The 20,709-nt window shown below is 42.0% G+C and overlaps 1 protein-coding gene across 27 annotated transcripts in view; it reads right to left on the reverse strand.

The window, feature by feature from the left end:
- The window catches only part of Cd44 (CD44 molecule (Indian blood group)), an 83,890-nt gene that overhangs the window by 34,074 nt on the left and 29,107 nt on the right, over positions 1-20,709 (reverse strand). For 15 of the 27 annotated variants that reach the window (XM_047518781.1, XM_047518791.1, XM_047518790.1 and 12 more), the window contains exons 2-6: positions 17,048-17,213; positions 12,974-13,107; positions 8,038-8,106; positions 4,862-5,086; positions 728-847 (exon numbers count right to left, since the gene is read on the reverse strand). In XM_047518781.1, coding sequence (XP_047374737.1) covers positions 728-847; positions 4,862-5,086; positions 8,038-8,106; positions 12,974-13,107; positions 17,048-17,213 — 714 coding nt within the window. The remainder of the gene's footprint in view (positions 1-727; positions 848-4,861; positions 5,087-8,037; positions 8,107-12,973; positions 13,108-17,047; positions 17,214-20,709) is intronic. The other 12 variants (XM_047518789.1, XM_047518786.1, XM_047518785.1 and 9 more) reach the window with 1 other exon arrangement.

Here is a 20,709-nt window from a genome sequence, read left to right on the forward strand (position 1 = left end):
ATCAGCACCGTAGTCACACATGATTATTTGTAGAAGTCAAGGATATAGTTTACTCAATGTCTCAAAAGCAAATGTGAAGTATCATCTTGACATTTTTATTTCTCCCCTTTGGCCCAAAGAATGCCTACTTCCTTCGAAATATGACCATATTCTCCATCAGCAAAAGTTAACAAACGGAGATAGGCTTCTACTCATTGTGATAGACAGAATCTTTCCCTCTGAAGCTCTCACATCAGAATACTTTGCAGGAATTTAGAAATAATAGCCAAACATCCAGGAACCTAGATTCTAGGCAACCTAGATTCTAATATAGAGCCACATCACCTTCTACCTTACAGGAAAGGTTTTAAGTATCTAAACAAGTGTTCAGGGCCTACCCTGTCCAACTGTAAATTATCATTTCCCTCTTTTACCACTGACTGTGATGATTAGGTTAGCAGAAAATAAAGGTGTGCATCTTCCAATAGACTTTTTTTCTAGAAGAGATTTTTCTCAACGAATTGCAGTCAAAGCCTCTGAAAGAAAAATAATGTTGACTCTACATATGCGTTGCCATAAAAGAACAAATTAGATATTTGGGGGATCCTGTCAGTGAGACCCTGCTCTAACTGGTGATGCTAAGGGAGCCTCAGTGGGAAACTGGGGCATGATAATGGATATTCTTTTTCTTATCACCAAAAGACCTGACATTGAAGACTACCGATGAGCATAAGACAAAGTGGTTTACCTGTGGCTGCTGATGTTGTGAGATCCTGAGTCTGAGGTTGTGAGTAACCAAACCAGGACCACATCCAATTACTTCTCTCCTGAGTTGGTGCATGGCTGTTTGAGTGCACAGTTGAGGTAACTGGATCAATTATGAAAACATCGTTGAGTGAGATTCTCTCTATCAAAATCTACTCTTCATTCTATATAAAATATTTGTATCTATTGCAGAATGAAGATTAGAAAAAGAGAGATCGAGGTCTGGTTTCATCTTTCCAGCCTTCTTTCTAACATCTCCCAGAATCTTAGAACAACATCAGAAATGCAAATTTGTATGGGTATCAATTCAGTGCTTCTCAATCTCCCAATGTGAACCCCTTAAAATCATGATCAGAGAAAAATCAAGCCACAGCTTAATACTGCAATGTCAAGAGATTTGTTTCTTCCTTGACTGGGCCATGAACAGAAGGTCTTTGATGCAGCATGACATAAAATTGTTTTCATTCATTCACCTTTGGAGACCCTTGCCTGTACCTTTTGGGTCTGACTAGCATCGCACGGAGCTTATGACAACAGTGGGAATTTCAAAACTCTACCCATACACCTCAAACTCAGACCCAACTTTGTACTTGAGCAAGAACTTCACAAAGGGCGTGTGGTCAAAGTGTTGAAATCAGATAACACTTTCTCAAGTGTCCACTAATCACTTTCTGTCACTTTGGATTCGATTCAGTATGTGTTCCCAGAGAAGTAGCAAAACTGTCAAAGTTAAGATTTTGAACTCTACTCAAATTAAAAAGGATTAAGAGTAGTATTTAGTAACTTAAAAATTTCTCATTTGACTCTCAACTTGGACTTGAGTCCATAATGTTTCCCTATAAAGACAGGAAGGCAAAAATCATTAGGACAAATATATATAAGCCAGCTGAGATTTTTAAGACACATTTCGAATCATCCCTTCCTGTGAAAATGTGATACAAATTATGGCCTCTTGCTTCAAAAAAGTGACCCCACACTAAACACTCAGCATTTTGTGCATTTTAGGTGGTTCCTGAATACCTTATAGAACCTATTGAAAGTCCATGAACTCCCATTATAAACTTTGGGATTATACATACCAAATGCCTACAATAGGCACCATGGTCTGTGCTATAAAGAACACATTAGTTCAGAAGAACAAGCAGAGAGATAGGAGCCAATTTCCCTTATCATGTCCCCAGTAGACCTAAGCATCCCTTAGAAAGTCCACAGACACCCTGTTCTCACCCCAGGAACTTCATTAAAGCTGCTTAGTTCCTGCCGCTTTCACCCTACAGTACACCAGGAAAAAATAGCAACAAAGGAAATGAACATACAAGAGCAAGATAGAAATAGGCATTATTTCCATCATCCTGAAAGGAGTTGTATGAGAGGGAAAGATGAAAAAAGCCACAGCCTAGCCAGCACTTTCCAATCTGCCCCACCCAAGTAGGTCATGCCAAACCAAAAACAAAAAAAAAAAAATTACTTGTTTGACACCCAGAAGACAAGGAAATTGAGCCTTCCAAGGCAGGAGTCTGCTTCCTGAATTAGTTTTGGTTTCTTGATTCCAGAGAGTTCCAGATCACCAATAGGAAGGGGCTAATGACACACCTCCAGGAGGACTCTTCCAAAAATAACACTTATAATAAACAGCCTGCGGGAAGTCCAGACCTTCTCAGGCGGTTGGTCTTGCTAGCTTTCCCTTTGCCACCCACTAAGGACCCTTAAGAAGGAATGAAGCAGTCAAGTCAAAGACAGGCTGCTTCCGTGTCCTCGGCCAGCCCTCCTCTCTTGACCTCTGCTTCTCTGAATGCATTAGGGAGGATCCGCAGACACTCCCTCTTGATACATCCCAGTTCTGTCCAACAGTGATAAGGCCTAGGGAATCTCCTTCCTGGATTTAAAAATGTGATTCTACTTAGGAGCTCAGCATTGTTAACTTTTCCAAGTATGTCACATGCTACATTCAAGTTTCCACCCGGGTTTTGTTTGTTTTATTTTCTTGTTTTTGGTTTGATATCCTTCTTTGCATGAATTAATCTCTTGGAGCTGCCGTTGGCGTTAGTGGATTCCAGAGCACTTCAACAATTCTCCACTTGGCTCTGGACTTACCCATGTGGACAAGTTAGTCTCTCTCTTCCTTAACTATTAAAAGAAACAGCTAAGTGCTCTGTAACGAGGGAAACATAATTGTTTTCTCAACCCAAATTCTTAACTATGTTTTTCTTTTCCTTGATTTCTGAACTAGCATGTTTTATCCATCAAGGAAGGTCTAACACTGAGCACCAGTAACTCCAAATACTGGTTAATGAATGAAAATCTCACTCAACCTTATTCTTTTCACAATATGACTTTCTAAGAGTTTTTACCACTGGATCCCAAGCATTAGAATAGACCCAGCACATAGGTCCTCAAAACACATTTGCTGACTGACTAACTTAGGCAGGAAAGATGCTAATAAAGTGTGATAATTGCCTTTTCTAAAGCACACGGGGGACTCCATCTCATGCCCACAAGATGTATTTGGTCAGGATTTTCTTCTTTGATGGGAAATAAGACTTTAGTTTAGACCTGTTCCACTTCCTGCTAAGACCCCTAATTATTGTATTTGCCAATGTTGGACAGAATTGCACACCCTAATGAAAAGCTCCTTCAACATGGTTGTGTTAACCATGTAGGCAGCCAGCCTGGTGCAGTGGTGTGTGCTTGTGATCCCAGCTACTCCAGAGGCTGGAGCAGGAGGATCGAAAGTTTAAGGCTAGTCTTAGCAACTTAGCAAGACCCTATCTCAAAAGAAAAACTAAAAAGGGCTGGGGGTGTAGCTCAGTGGTAGAGTGTCCCTGGGTTCAATCCCCAGTGCTCAAAAATTAAAGGCAGGGAGCCCAAAAAGCAGTAGGCAGCCCGTGGCACTAGCTGCTTGGTGTTTAGATGTCTCTCTTGGGACTACAAACAAAATGGCAGTGTGAGCTCCAGAGAGCCCAGACCCAGCAGAGCATGGGCAGTCTCAATAGATGCACTTTTTGAGATGCTTCAAAGAATCTGCTGGGAATAACCAGAACCCCAAGCCTATTTGCATCACTCTCTCAGCAAGTTTCTAACAGACATTTAAAATGCCACTAGGCAAATAGCCTTAAATTAAATCAGGGCAATGTGGAGCCTTCCCTGGCTTCTGGGTGGCAAAGGACAGACAGGACCCCATCTTGAGCATTTACAAACAAGTAAATTTTCTGCCACACTGTCTGGAGGCCAGAGGTTCACCCCTCAGGAATTGAAGTCAGAAAAAGAGAAATCTGCACCATATTAGGAAATCCATCCAAGACCCAGTTTTGCTACTTAAGTTTGAATGATCCCCACAGAAGGAGCACAGTTGATCGGCAAAGCGATAAAGGAGACTAGAGGGAGTACATGCACTTTCCAGTGGAACTGCAGCCAGTGGCATGAGCCCAGAGCCACCAAATACAGCATTCTCACTGTCTGCTCTTGCAGTCTTAAGTAATGAACTACACACACAACAGGTAAGCCTTCAGGACCTTCCCCAGCAAGCTGGCATATAAACTCTGAAGCTGATATAATTTGATTATAAAACTCCTCCTTGAACCCAAAGCAAAGGAATTGTTTAGTAAATCATGATTGATGATTATGAATGAATATTACACCATTAATAATTGGACTGCAAATCAGATTAAAATATAAAATATAAGTTTAGGTAGTAAAAGGAGCCTATGGAATGGTATTCGTATTCAGCTTTTCCAATTTTACAGAAACAATCTTATCCACTGTGAATAAGAAGAAAGAAATGAGCAAAAATGAAAATTGTTTCTGTAACAGGTTTGAATCATAACCATATCCCCAGGGAAAGGAGCATCAGGGATGGGGGGGGTCTTCTAAAACACTTCCTATGGCACTTCTGACTCCAAGGTAAGGAGAACAGAGTTGGAGACAGACAGGGGCAGGTTATGGTGGTCGAGGCACACAGAGTAGGACAGCACAGCAGCCCACCGCCCCCAGTGACGTCACCACTGTCTCCATGTCTAGGACAAATGAAAATCAGAACTCAAGGGCATATTGCTCAGCAGATCCCAGATGTGTTGCCAAAGAATTGCTACTGGAAAGCACAGGGGCTCCTTCTCCTTACTGGCAGTGGGGGTGTTCTCGGAGGCCCAGGTGTCCTCTTGGTCTGGGGACGGGTGTGCAGTGGGAAGGTGGGTGTGGAAGATGGTATAACCTCCCGAAGTGCTCCTTTCACTGGAGGATCCGCTGCTCACATCTTCATCGACAGGTTGCCTGGGGTTGATGTCTTCCTCGTGCGTCCTGTATTCTCCTTTCTTGCTGTAGCGGGTGCCATCGCGGTTGACAATAGCTTAGGAGAGAGAAGGCACTTTGAGAACTTCATGGTTGATATTTTTTGAGAAAGACTGAATTGTCAGATCCCCATAGTGGTTTTGAAACTATCTTCTTTTGCATGAAGGACACCTTTTTATCTAGTGGTGAGATACAGAGGTGAAAGCACCAAGAAAGTCCATTCTTCTCTGCTCCCCCTGACCCCCATCCTGCACACCCTGGAAATGAGGAGGAGAAAGAAGTAGCTCCAGGGAGGCCCCATATTTGAATCCCAGCTTTATGTAGCTCTGGATGAGGCAACCCAGTGAGTTTCAGAGTCCTCATTTGTAAAACAAATACAATGTCACCTTCTGGATGGAATTATCATGAGCCTTATGACATTGTGAGCAAAGTGTTCAGCACAGTATTCAAAATAAGTGAATGCTCTATATATGATAATTCTCCACGTGGTTCCTGACTCTGCCTTCTGAAGGATGTGGAAAATGTGTTGCTATTAACTCTATCCATTTCCAGAAAAGATTTGAAATAGCACACTAGTAACCTCCACAAGGAAGGTAGGGTTGCAAACCCATGAAGGAACAGATTTTCTTTCTAAGGGGCAAATTTTGCCAGTTTAAGCACACTCCTACTCTTAGCTAGGAAATCAGTGTGTCTAAATATTGACAGAGCTTCTGTCATCCTCTGTGAAATTCAACCTTGATGTTAACAAACACGGATGTACATAAAGATCTAAATCTTTGGTTTAGACACTCAAGTGACTAGAATGGACTAGAGAGGGAAAAGTTCAGATGAATTTATTCATTGTTCCTGCTTAAAATATTTTCTGCCTTCAAGTCTGGGCCACTCATTACACACATGTGCATTTAGCAGGAATTATTTTCTGCTGAATTGTAACAGTGGGACTAAAGTTTCCTTTTGTCTACTATCTAGCTTGCTCAAGTGGAACTATGAAAAAAAATTCCCAAAATTCAGTCTCCCTGATAATCTCTATAGATGATCTGATAAGGAAAAACAAAGACCATCTAAGTCTATTTTCTGTTGCTGAAACAAAATAACTCAGAACAGGTAATTTATAAAGAGCAGAAGCTTATTTGGCTCACAGTTCTAAAGGCTAGGAAGTTCATGTTCATGGACATGATATGTGGTTCTCAGCATCTTGTGAGGGGCTTCTTGTTGTATCCTAATATGGCAGAGTGTATCAGGTAATGGGTCAGAAAGTGTGCTAGCTCAGGTTTCTCTTCCTCTTCTTATAAAACTATTGAGACCCAACCTCATGGGGACCCTACCCTCTTGACTCCCATCTAATCCTAATTATCTCTCAAAGGCCCCACTTCCAAATTCCGTTAATATACGTGGGGTTCAGTTTCCCACATGGGAACTTTCGAGGGAATGTACCACTGACCAAACCTGTACAAATCTGGGCTTTGAAAGAGATCTGTGGGAATCAAGGAAATTAGGCATTTATTGAGCATTCGCTATGGGCCAGGCATGCAATGAAGATACTGTATTTGTTAAGTTTTATGACAGTTCTTATTTGTTTTCCATTATACAAAAGAGAAAACCGAGACAAAGCGAGGTGTTGCTCTAACATCAGCCAGGTGGTAAGGAAGTACGATGTCAAACGGGTCCAACGGATCTAGCACATCTCACACTGTAGTACTGCTGTGTGAGGTCGCCCTTCCTGCAGCAAGGCACAGGCCAAGGATGAGACTCTGCGTAACAGGAGTAGGCTGAATGTGTGTAGTTCAGGAAGATGCTCATCCCCCACTACTGCTCCCACCAAGCCCAAGCACCATGGCTCTGAGCAAGCAGAGAACAGACCTCCTCAACACTCTGCTGCTGCCAAAGAAATGAATCCCAGGTGCAGTGTGATCAGGGTTAATAGGCTGAGCTATTCAAAAGTTCTGGTTAAGATTCTTTGCTTTTTAAAGTTCTGTAGGCATACTTAGATAATCAAGATGATTGGAAGTGGGCATGGTATCAATAATGTCAAGACACGTATCAGGAATATAGCTATCTTTCAATACTTGAGTTGTATCAAACATAAAATTTCCACTCCGAGCCCGAAAGCCCCTCTCCCTGACACTTCTTAATGCTTCTTTATAAGAGAGAACATGGCGCAGGCTCACAGCTATCAGCCACTGGATCTTAAAATTATTAGTTGACACTTCTTATCTTAAAATTTATGTTTAGGGAAAACATTCGGTCTTTGGTTTTTGGGGATTGGCTTATTTCACTTAGTGGAGAATGATAAATAATGGGGGTGGAGGGGTGGGAAGGGAGAGAAGAATGGGGGAACTTTATTTAGATTATGTAGAAGGAAATGAAAGGGAGTGGGGTATGAAAAATGGTGGAATGAAACAGACATATTACCCTATGTACATGTATGATTACACAAATGGTATGAATCTACATTGTGTACAACCATAGAAACGAAATGATGTACCCCATTTGTGTATAATGAATCAAAATGCAGTCTGTAAAAAAATTAAAGGATAAACAAAAAAAAAGAAAAGAAAAAAAAGAGTACATTACAAAAAAAAGAAATTATGTTTAGGGTTACCTTCTATTTCTGACAAGTGATGTTGTTGGTTTTCCATTTGCAGTTTCTTTTTAATTAAATAAGTACAAATGAATTTAAAATATTTATTTATCTTTGAATAAATAAATACAAATGTATTTTAAGTAGAAGAGAATGGGTCAAATAAAATAAAAAATGTCATGTAAACTGAGTGTGCCGTGCAGTACATAGAGATAGGCCACCTGAAATGCGAAAGCGGTTTTTCAAATAACTGAAGATTGAGGAACACTGCTTCAAGATAAACCAAAAGGGGAAGGAACACTGAATCAGAGCCAACCTTCCCCAGCCCTGGGGAAATGACTAATATTCTATTCAAATGTAAACTACAGAGAACACACCGGATGCCCTTCCCCAGAAGGAGAAAACTCAAGATGAGAGGAGAGACTTACTTATGGTAACTATGCCATCAAAGGAATTGGGCAGGTCTGTGACTGATGTACAATCTTCATCAAGTGGAGCTAGGAAGAAGGAAAAAAAAAAAAAAAAAAAAGCATGAAAATCCTTAAAAAAAATTGTGAGCAAAATCTACTCCACTTTTATAAGTTAGTTAGGATGGGGTTTTATTAGAACTCATCCCAAGTGATTAGCATGAACAGCGTGACAATCTGCAAATTAAAATAGTCAATAAGGAATTGCCTGATCAGAATATTTACAACTCAATTAATCTCTAGTTTTTTGTATTAATTATTATTAATGTTACTAATCACTTTATTAATTAAGTACCTTATTATGTCATTAATTTATCTGGTCTTCCTAAGTACCTATTTGGTATAGATTGCTCCTCAGCTGAGGTTGGCCACCTTGAGGCACCCAGAATATCTCCTGTGAATATTGTCTTGGCATATCTTCTTTTTCTTTTGTTCTCCATTTATCTTCTCCATTCCCAACCCTTCTTCAAGATTTCTGGGCTGTCTGATCACCCACAGATGTTGCTGGGAAACCCTCTGAACAGCACTGTCTAAAACCTTTGGAAAATAGGCACTGAAGTTCCACCCTGCATGCCATCTCTGGAGTCCTAAAAGCAGGCTGCAGAGCAGCCTAAGCTGCCATCCCATTCATGCATGCCAGACCTTGCAGTGGGCCCTAAAAATTCAGAGAGCTTCAAACCAGTTTTGCTGTTAAAGAAAGGTTGGATCTGCTTGTGCATTACAGCTTTTTTAGTGTGTGTTTGTGTGTACGTGTACGTTTGCTTACATGTAATATGGCAGTATATTTGTTAGGTTCGTTTCTTCTAGAGTTGCTTCTTAGCAAACAGGAAGGAAAAAGGGATGGATGGATGGATGCATGCGTTCAAGCATGGAGGGATGGAGGCCCGCAGACCACTGTTACAGGAGAGCTGCTATCACAAGCATTTTAAATATCCTGCCATAAGTTGTTGGATACTCATTCTTAGACAAAAACACAAGTTAGACAAAACGGGTTGGTTGCTTCCCAGTACCTCAGACATCTTTTTCCCACAAATAAAGGACATATCTTTTCCTGACCCTATCTTTGGCCTTACAGTGAAAATAACTGGCAGACTCTTCAAAGGGAAAGGTCACCTCCTTGGAGGGGTCATTCCTTACCAACTAATCTAAACCAACCCTTTGTTACTTCCACATATCCCAATGTGTATTATCTTGCTTTAATTTATTCTTCTTGTTCACCACCATCTGAAATTATTTCACTCATTTTACCTGATGGCAGTTCCTGGTGGATCTTACCACCTTCTGCTACCACTGCCCATAGGAATTTATAAGCTCCACAAGATGACTAGTAACTCTGTGTGTGTGTGTGTGTGTGTGCATGTGTGTGTATGCATGTGGGGGGGTTGCTGGGGATGGAACCCAGGGCTTCACACATGCTAGGCAAACACTTTACCACTGAGCCACATTCCCAGCCTGAGGAGTAATCTTGTCTGTCTTGGCCAGAATATTTATGCATGATGGGAACAGAAAGGCACTTAATAAATTTTTGTCCAATTAATGAAGGCAGCCAAAATCCCCAATATAATTTCCCAAAGGTCCATTCTCCCAGGAAGCATACCAAAGATTGTAAGTCCCCCAAATGGTTTGCAAATATGAGCAGGTCAAGAAGCATGTAAATAAACTCTGAATGGTATGCCATGAGCAATGGTTAAAGAAAATTACAGGTTCGGGGGTTCATTGATTATTTGTAAGTACACACTTTATGCCAAGTCACAGAAAAACAATGGAGAAGAAAGATGAACACATTGCTGTCCCTGTTCCTGAGCAATTCACAAGGTTATGGAGGAAGATAGTAACTATTTCTTTAGCTCTTTACAATATTAAAAAATTCTCCAAAATTATCTTATTTGAAAATAAAAATACACAGCCAACTTGGGAGATCTGTGGGGTATCCAGCCTGTTTGTCTCGAGGATGCTGCCAGAGACTGGTCCAGTCTTTGAGATGCTTTTGGTATTTGTATGCTGCACATGCCCAGAAATGGGTTTTGGATCATGGTTTTTGTATGCCAGGGATGCAGCATCCTCCCCGCAACTCAAACACAATGGCAGATAAGAGGAGCACACTGGGAATTTCCAGGAGATGCGTTGAGATGGATGGGGCCCGTCAAACACACTAACCATTTTGTGAATGATGACAGCATATGCTCACATGGACCCCCTTCACGCTCCATTTCACCGAAACTTTCATAAAGAACATCAACTCTAGCAAGTATACTAGGATGGATGCTGACCTAAATGTCCAATTAACATATTCATGCTCCCATGTCAGATCATGAGACCTCATTAGACAGCTTTTCATTCTGCTTAATGAGCTCTGCTTGGCTAGGAGAGTTAGTTGCTGAGGTGTCCCTGAGCCCACGGACTTTTTGGACACTAAGGTGGGCTTCCTGGTGGGCTGCACTCTTGGAAACTTGGGCTCCATTGCATGAAAAAGGCCAAGAGAAACATGAGCGAAATACAGCCTCTGGTTCTTTCTGACCCCCACTCACTCAAGGGGTACTGAGCACATGCAGTCAATCAATATTCTCTTTAAACTTAAAACTCAGAAGCTTATCAACAGTGAGTCCGTTGGGCTGGGGATGTAGCTCAGTGGTTGAGTGTTGTCTGGCATGAGTCAAGCCCTAGGTTCAATCCCCAGTACAGTAAAAAACAAAGCCACATTGACTTCATTAGAAAAATAGAGAAAAGGAAAAACATTATTCTAACTTTGCTCCTTTAATAGAGTCATTTGGGTATGAAATCCATCCCCAGTATTGTTTTTCAAATTAACAGCCCCTCTCTAAGGAGGGAAAAGTTAATCAATGCTATTGACCCTACTTTTGGGAATGAACCCAACATCATGGGCAAAATTAAAGGCAAAAAAAAAAACAGCCTCATCTAACCCGGAGGGCTTAGATTTCAGACCATCAATCAGCATGAGCTTCTGCCTTTTTGAATGAAGGTTCTCAAAACCTTAACCCAAAGTGACACCAACTTGCAAAACAGGCAAGAAAAAATGAACACGACTACATCCTTTACCAAATGCACTGCCTGCTCACAACACAGCAGGAGAAGCAACAAGCCAGCCCGGCACTGGACCAGTCCCCTTATCTCACCTTTCATGCCGAGATGGAGCAAGCAGCCACCACATTGCTGGGCATGTAGTTCCTGTTTATTCCCACGTGGTTGCGTTCATTAGAATATCATTAGAATGGACATTCTGGGTGTGGACCAGGTCCTGTCTAGCCTCTGATGGACTTTTCCCCTTTGGATCAAACTCCATTTGGGTCCTCTGCCCATATAACAGGGAGGAATCAATGTTCTACAGCTTTCTCCTCCTTGCTTTGAGTGTTTCTCCATAGGATGAGTGACCTTTATCCATTTGGCAGAATTCACTGACTTCACATACACTGTTTTAACTACCCAGTCCCTTATTTTTCTTTCCTCCTAAATTCTAGATTTCCTCTGAATTCCCATGCTGATAATGCTTATGCAACAATGGTGGGGAGGTACAGCCTGAAGCCAGTCATTGATGCCACCCCACAATGACAGCAGTGTCCCTTCTTCAGCTTAAAATTCCATGCAGCTTTTATATTCTACTACTGTAGATGATATCTACATTTTTTTTCACCTAGTTAATGTTTTAAGTCACTTTACAGCTAATTTAGCATCCCCTTCCCACCGTTAAGGAAAAGGGACACTCCAGGAAGATGTGCCATGTTTACCCCAAAGCTTCACCTTGCCCTTTAATGCAGCTTCAAACCTTCAGGGGGAACAGATGGCTCAGTATGAGAAGTCAGACTTTTGATTGTTGGCATGGATATATTTGACATTTATGGTTTTGATCCTTCTCAAAAAGACCCTGAAGACTCATAGTACCTAGAATGTTTGATTCTGCTGGGACTTGAATTAGTCTCGTAAGCATGAATCTCTAGGTTGGAAGAGTTTCACAGAGGGGAGGAAACCTGGCACCCAGTTCAGCATATACATGTTCATTTAGCTTTCTCATTCTCTAGTTGTATAGTTGTGTCAACTGTTGGGTAAGGAACATTCAAGAAGGTAGAGGGTCTATCTCACACCCTCTTTGCTTCCTCTTCAGCTCCACATATAATAAGTATTCTCAGCTAAACCATTTGGTTTGCTCCTCAACTATTCTTAGATTCATGTCTCTCTCCCCTATTCAAAACCTGCAATGACTTCCCATATACTGAATGAATGGCCACATGATCTGGCCCCTGTTGACCCCTTTGTATTTCCTGGCAGTCACCCTTCTGATCACTGGACTTTAGCCACCTTGGCCTCCTTGATGTCCTTGGAATAGGACAGGATGCTCCTACATTCCTGGCTTTGCACTGGCTGCCCCTTCTGCCAATGGTTTCACTCTTCACTTTATCAGGGCTCCTAAATGAACCTCCTCAGTAAAAAGAAAAGAAAAGAAAAGAAAAGCATTCCTAGCACTTTTTTTTTTTTTTTTTTTTTTTTCTGGTACTAGGAATTGAACTCAGGGGCACTCAACCACTGAGCCACATCCCCAGTTCTATTTTGTATTTTATTTAGAGACAGGGTCTCCCTGAGTTGCTTAGTGCCTTGCTAAGTTCCTGAGACTGGCTTTGAACTTGCAATTCCCCCTGCCCAGTTCCTAGCACTTTTTAACCTTTTATTTTCTTTTATTTTGCTTTCTTTTTTAGCACTTATATCATTCTCTGAGTTTATGTTAAGTGTTTAATATCTACGCATTCATTATTTGCAGGTGCTATAGGGATATGCAATGAGCACCCCTTATATGAATGGAAGCTACACAAATCCCCATGTATGGTGACACAGGACTGCTGCCATCCAACCACGCTGCTGATAGCCACACAGTGCACTTAGAACCAACCTGAAGCATTGAAGCAAAACGTGTCGTAGTGGGAGGTGTTGGAGGTGAGGATGTACACTCCTGTGTTGTTTGCTGCACAGATGGGGTTGGGGTTGATCCGAGGAATCACCACGTGCCCTTCTATGAACCCGTACCTGCCAAGGAAAAGCAAGAGGTTACTGACCTGCACGGCTGCTATGGGAATTTCATAATATCCCGTCAAATGATATTTAAGACTTCATTCAATTCACCCTTAGGGATGTTAGAGATTTCAACAACTGAGTTATGTGAAATCCCATAATAACAGCACAGGAGAATAAAAGAGATCAACAAGGCTAACAGAGACAATGTGATCTTATTTACAGATCCACGAACAGCCTTTACTTTTTCTTTCTTTCCTTTTTTGGTACCGGGGATTAAACCCAGGGGTACTTAACCACTAAGCCAAATCCCCAGCCTTTTTTATATTTTATTTAGAAGACAGGGTCTCACGAAGTTGCTTAGGGCCTCGCTTTTGCTGAGGCTGGCTCTGAACTCATGATCCTCCTGCCTCAGCCTCCTGAGCCGCTGGGTTTACAGGCATGCACCACCATGCCCAGCTATTTTTCTTTTCATATAAAGAAAATTCATAAAAGAAAAAAAAAAACCAGCAGTTTCAAACAAAACTTGTGATCAACAGTGTCAAGTTGGTTGGAACAAGCAGAAGGAAACTGAGTCACAGAAAAGCTGTGATGTGGGATTCACTCTGGTATTCAATTACCCCTTATATTTTCCAGAAAGAACTATAGCCCACTCCTATGATACAGGAAGAGTTGGTTCTTCATTTCAGTGCACAAATTTAATACCTGCCTTATTTCCTATCCTCTGCTTCTCTTTCCTAGCTTGACCTTATCCTGAGAGTCCCTCACTTCACACTCCATTATTCTGAACATGAACACTTGTTCCTATGCCAAGTCACACAGCATGTTCTGTCTCATGAGGATCCCATGCATAATTCCATTGCCAGTGGAAATAAACTGACCATCATTAAAATGAGAGAAAGAGCAATTAAGTAAGTAAGTGGCAATGGCTCACGTAGCTCAAGAACATTCCAGATGCAGCAAATGGGTGGTGGTGGGAGGGGTGTTTAGCTCTTCTCTCCCTAGCAAGGTGTTTCTGGAAGCATGTTATGCAGGGTTGAGGCCCTTTCGGAATAGCACGCAGTGCCCAGCTTCTTCTAGCAGCATCTTAGTAGCTACATACTCATGACACAATTTTTTTTTTCTAAATAGAAAATGACTCAAAAATTGCTGAGAATATCCCATTTGCAAGGGAGGAGACAAGGGCAGCACGAGGGCAAAGAGGGAGAAGCTAAATCCAGCAGGTTTTTGAAAATGCAGAGCTGGCTGAAATGCACCGCACAGATCCTTTAATCTTTCCTGCCAGGGGCAACAGCACAGAGTGCGCGGCCCTGCAAGATTCATGGAAATGTGTGTGAGTTGGAAGTTTCTAAGCACACAGAGCTCATTATGTCTATGTTGCAATGATCGCTTGCATGACTAATTCCTCTTCTGAACCAACAGACTGATTTTCCCAAAGTCTCCTTAGCTGGGGAGGGGGAGCGTCACAATTAAACGTTAATAATTTTTCATGTATCTGAGTGTTGCTACTGATCAGGGTGGGGCAGGCAAAGAAGGGTAGCTGCTGAGGTTTTATTCTCGCCCGCCCGTGAGACTCTGTCTGCTATCTGTCCTGTGGCAGGTGTCTGATTAAAAGCTATCTGAATGAAATTATGGAAAGGAGTTTTGCAACATTTAATACCAGTTAGGGTTGAAATGATCTATTTCTTTGGCAAGGTTTTACATTTTTTTTTTCTTTTCGCTAAATAATACTCCTCAGTCAACCTACTCCCCACCCTACCCCACCCCACCCCACCCTATCACATCACATTGACAAGTAGGTACAAAATACACACTCACTTTATAAGTTATTACTGGTATTTTACCACATCAAGTTGTCTGTGATTTTGGGGGTGGGGGGGTGGGGTTCCGGGAATTGAACTCAGGGGTGCTTAACTACTGAGTCACATCCCATCCCTTTTTTGTATTTTATTTAGAGATAGGGTATCATTAAATTGCTTAGGGCCTTGCTAAGTTGCTGACACTGGCTTTGAACTCACGATCCTCCTGCCTCTGCCTCCGGAGCTACTGGGATTACAGGCATGGGCCCCTGTGCTCGGCTGTCTGTGATTTTTATGTGTTGCACTATATATGAGCTGGGGATATTAGAAATTGTGTGTGTGTGTGTGTGTGTGTGTGTGTGTGTGTGTGTGGCATGCACAGGGAGGAAAGAAATATTCAGCAAATTGGTGCAGCATACTTAACTCCCCTCTTCCCCTCAGGAAGGCTTGATCACTAAAAATCCCGTCCCAGTTCAGACTAAGCAGGACCAAATCCTGCCTCCTGTGCAAGCTGTGTGATTCAGAAAAAGCTGCAGAACTTATCTAAACCTCAGTTCTTTATTCCTTTAGCAGGATAGTAAAATCAACCCAGAGGATGATTTAAAGACTAAGTAGAAGATGCAGCCAAGGGGACAGTAAGGCTCCTGGCACCTCGACACTCCCTGGGGCCCTGCCAAGAACAAGAGCTCCCCTTGATTTTGGTGTATGAGAACACCTCTCTCAAGTCTCTCAAAGGACTTGTCTGTATTTCACAATCAAAGTACAACTTACTAAATCCACTTTCTCAGCCTAGTGGCCTAGTCAGGGTCAAATTTAAACAATTAGCCTTGGGAATCCAATAAATGGATTTGCTAATTGGCCTTCTTTCATCTCAGGTTCAGTAGGTCCCGAAGCAATCTTCCTCTCTCTGCTTCTTGTACATTCTCCCAGACTCAGCTCTATACAGACAGAGATGTCAAGTACATCTGCTCTTTGTTTTAGAGGGGTACTGCTCGAGAGTACTTTCTTCAATGATGCATATGCTCTGCATAAAATCTGTGTCATTCAGCACAAAAGCCACTGGCCATTTATGGCTAGTTGAGCATTTGAAATCTAGTGATGAACTCAAGTTTTCATACTCTTTAGTTTTAATTAAAGTAAGTTTAGTTTTAATATAAGTAGAAATCACCACATGTAGCTAAGGGCTCCTATATTAGAACCACTGTAGATGATAGATTTTCCTCTTCCATTTGAGGAAGAGTCTCAGCTACCACTCTTGAGGTGAGTGCATGACTGTAACCAAGGACAGGCAAGAGCTGCATTTAACTGACATTTAGTCGTTTTCATAAAGAATGCTTCAGCTTGACTTTCCAAAAGCAGCCTGTGTGTATGTATGTGCATTGAAGAGAAGGAAGGCCCACTTTCCCTAAGCCGCAAGCTGGGGTGGAAACTTCAGAGCACTTACTGAGACTCCTCCGAACTCTCGTAGTGAAATTAAACCAGACCCAAACACTCTGCTGTGGCTGTCACCACGGCTGGCTCTTTGTGTGCAATCCTTGCCTCAAAAATTTAAAAAATAAGGCCCCCATCTGTTGTGATTATCTTGGGACAAAATGGTTTGAGGAAGGCTCTATGGAGCATTGAGATAGCTGACACATATAATGATGTATCGTAGTGGAACACATTCTAAAATATTTCATGCCTTTTTATTGACTTCTCAAACCAAAGCAACAGAAACACACACACACACACACACACACACAAAATGGTTTTCAAAACCTGCTTTCAGCCAAGTTTGCAGGGCCACACTCCACCAGGCACATATTTATTTTAAACACTGTTATTTGGTTTACATTTTCTTGTGGTTCCGACAATGATATTGCATGCTTCTTCAAAGCCCAGAGAGCGCTGTGGAAGCACATTACACAAGAGGTTTCCAACAGATATGACCCTTAACGCCTTCCTCAGCCTCCCTCTCTATGACTCACAAAGGTGTCTTTGGCTGACTTGAAATTCCAGTTGTCATGCTGGTTCCACATCGACTTGGCCAAATTAATAGGTGGGGCCAGCTTGTTAGGTAATAATCCATTCAGCTGTCAGGAAGACGCCTTCAGTTCTAAGCTCGGCCCCTGGACTCAGGCCACTGGCTTTCCCAGGGGTGGGTGCTGGTCCCTTACCTGCAGGTCTCAAATCCCTTGGCTAGAGCCTGTTCCATCTGAGCCATGGTGGGCAGGGTGCTGTTGAAAGCCTTGCAGAGGTCAGCCGCCTCGGTCGGAGAGATGCTGTAGCGACCATTTTTCTCCACGTGGAATACACCTGCGTAGCGGCAGGTTATATTCAGATCTGCAGGAGGAAACAAAAATGTTAATTCTTTTGCATGCATACTTTGCATCAAAATAGATGAACAGCAAGAAGCTTCAGTTTAGGGAAGACTCGTGAAAGAGTCAAATAAATGTCTCTACTGACCAGAGCCTTCAAGATTCACTCAGGCATACCAAAACAACATTCCATAAGCTCAAATTTGAGATAAGTCATGGTCAAGCATATCACTCTTATGGTATCCATGGTTACTATGCAAAAGAGGTTTTTTTTTAAAAAGCATCTGATTTAAAGTAACACGGACTCATGGAAACCTTACAAAATTCAGGGAAGTAATGAAGGAAAACAAGTCCACCACTGAGAAAGTTATGGCATTTTGCTGTATGTTCCTCCAGTTTGTTTACTGAACACACCCCGCCACGTGTAACACATATGCATAGGTATATGTATACTCAAATGTCTGCATAGTGGAAATTGTACTAGATGCACAGTCCTGTATTTGGAAATCTTCATTCCACCTAACCTTTAGAGCATTTTTCCACCCTCAAATGGCATTGCTTCCTCACCCAGAACCTCCAATGCCTTCTGGCTGTACCCAGAACAAATGTCTTCATCCTGGTCAAGACCAAGGTACTCTGGCTCCTGCCTCCTTCTCCAGCCTCCACATGGCTTGCTCAGCTCTAAGCAAAAAAGTTTTCCATCAATTCCCTCAGGTACTCTGGCTCCTGTCCATCTTAGAACACACACCTGCCTTCCCCTCTGTCTGGAATGCTCCATCCTCAGTGATTCACAGGGGTGGTTCGTGTTTATCATTCAGAATTTCAACTTCACGACCCCTTACTTTGGAGTCCTTCCCTGAACACTCTGACTAGCCACCAGCTTCTCCCTCTCCTGCACCTGGCTTTTGTGTCTGCACAAGAACATGCTCATCCACGTGGACAATTGGACATTGCCTGCCTGGAGTGACAGGTCCGAGAAGGCAAAGGCCTTTCACTTGTTGCAGCTGCATCTCTAGCACCTATAACAGTGCCCAACAGAGAGCAGATGCTCCTCAAATATTTGTCAGATGAATCAATGACTCCTTGAAAATTCCTCGAAACACATTTTTAATATATCGACAGATCCAGTGCCTGCTATTTGTTCCCAAGAATTAATGACATTGAAAATCAAGCTCAACTGCTGTCAGGTGGGTAAATGATTACTTAACACGAAGAGTTTTATGAGTCTTATAGACATTAATCTGAAATGTCAGTCAGGAGCTGGAAATCATCCTGTTCTATTTGATTCTGTGTGTAACGATCTCAAAAGCCTTCAAAGACCTTAATTGAAAACTTATTACTCTTTGGAAACTTTATATCCCCAGTTTGGTGAGTAAACTCCCCACCCAGAAAATAGAAGTCATTGGAATTGGCCTGGTGAAGTTCTATTTCTTCTGAGTGATTCCTCGTGACTCAATGCCAGTCTTTCTCTAGGAGAAAATGGACAAGGCCCATTCTGGTAGTTAAAGCATAAAATGACAAGATTGGCTTTAACGCAGACTCCAGGATTTTCCCTTGGGCAAGTCCAAAGGAAGTTGGGAAAATTCTATTTATTTATCAATAAGAAAACTGAGGTTCAGAAAATTGAGTTGCCAGGGAAATGAGTATTTCCATCTAGAATCACAGGCTTCTCCTGAACCCCAGTTGCTTTGTCCTGCTTTTCTGAGCTGACAGTTGTGGCAGAAATCTTTCACAGTAGGGTTCCTGGGTACCCAGCACCTGTGGGGCTGTGTTGCATCAACTTCACCAAAACTCTGAGAGGTGAGTTTTAGGTATGTGTTTATGTATTGTTTACAGGTGAAGAAACCAAAACTCAGCAAAATTGAACAGCTTCCCAAAGTCACCCAGCTACTAAATGTTAGAGCTAGAAATCAATCCCAGGTATGTTTCATACTAAAATGCATGCTTTGAACTGCTTTCTGGGATCATTTCCTATCACCAGAGCAGCTGAAGGAAGGGGAGAGGCACACGTGAATGGTTGCTTTTGATGACAAGGATAGGGTCATTATTACCGAGTTGCACAGGTGACAACTAACTACTCTCCTCTTCTAGAGCAGGAAGGAGGTTCCAAACTCCAGAAATCTGTGTTGACAAATGCAAAACAAGAAGACTATCAAAAGTCTACATTATCTTCCCCTATTCTGAAAATAGTAAAAGAAGAAATAAGAAGTGGCACTTGAAAAGATGTAAGTCAATGTCAACTGTGTTTTCTTTTGTTTTTGTCACTAGAAAGTGGGTGCTTAAAGAAAAAAAAAATCAGAATCAGTGAAATAGAAAATGTGCTTTTGAGCAGAGTATTTCTTATCAGGTCTGATGGGTCCTCCCAAATCACTCCTGCAACACTTGGCTCATGAAGTAATGAGAATTTGAGGAAGGAAACGCACAGGCCCTTTTGAAACACTATTTGTTTTTACTGACATTTTTGGTTTGGGTCTCTGTTGGCCAGTCTTACAAAGGGAACCTGTCACTCTGACTGACAGTCTTTCAAGGGCCTCTCCTTGTCCAGCATGCAAAAGAAAAACAAAACTTCCCAATCAGCTTCTTGGAGGGGAGGGTGCTAGGGGAGACCTCAGTCAGATGCCAGGAGAGACAAAGTACCTGCTTCTGGCCCAGGTGGCTGCTCTCTCTCCCAGGTTAAAAATAAAGTCTGAGGCTGGACAGTGGTTTGGAGCTGAATGGCAGTTTCTTTCTTATTAAAATCAGTTCTAGCTTGCCACCTGGCAGACAGAATATGCCAATGTAAGAGAAACCCATTCAGGCTGAGACTTTTGAGTAAAATCCCTTGAGTTCCATGTGCAGCACCCAATGTGACTTTATAGACGGTACATGCACACATTAGGCGAGCATGATGATAAGTGAGTGTTTTGCTTGCAGTCAGCCGAGACTGGATGAAACAGAACCTCAACCTTCAGTCTTGGTAGACTTTGAGGCTTAAACAAGGCCCGATACATTGTAGGTATCCACACAGTGCTGCTGAATCAAGGAAGAAATTCTTGGCAAATTAAAAATTCCACAGCTTGCATTTATGTTAATCACCAAAAGGTTCAACTCCTAACTCTGATGGCATTCGGCCATTTAGGAATTGCAGAAATGATGTTGACTATCATGAACATTCACAGTCCCTCTCCTCCAAGTACCTCTTGCCTTAAAAAGGGACCAAGTTTCAAGACTGTGTATCACCCAAGCCCTGGCAATTTATAAAGATGTTCCAACAGGCTTCCTTAACACTTATGCAAACCCAAATTATCACCCTAGAGGATGTTCATAATACCAACAGCAATAATCATAGCTAATACTTCTTATGCACTTATTATGTACATGCCAGGTACTTTGTGAGCATTTTACAAGTGCTACTTCATTTTATCCTTAAACAACCTATGAGGTGGTTAATATTTTTATCAACATTTTTCAGATACAGAAACTAAGGCACAGAGGTAAGAACAGTGGAGCCAAGAACAAACCTAACCAGCCTGAGATCCAAG

The sequence above is a fragment of the Sciurus carolinensis genome, chromosome 11 (assembly GCF_902686445.1).
Source record: "Sciurus carolinensis chromosome 11, mSciCar1.2, whole genome shotgun sequence".
Taxonomy (NCBI): Eukaryota; Metazoa; Chordata; class Mammalia; order Rodentia; family Sciuridae; genus Sciurus; species Sciurus carolinensis.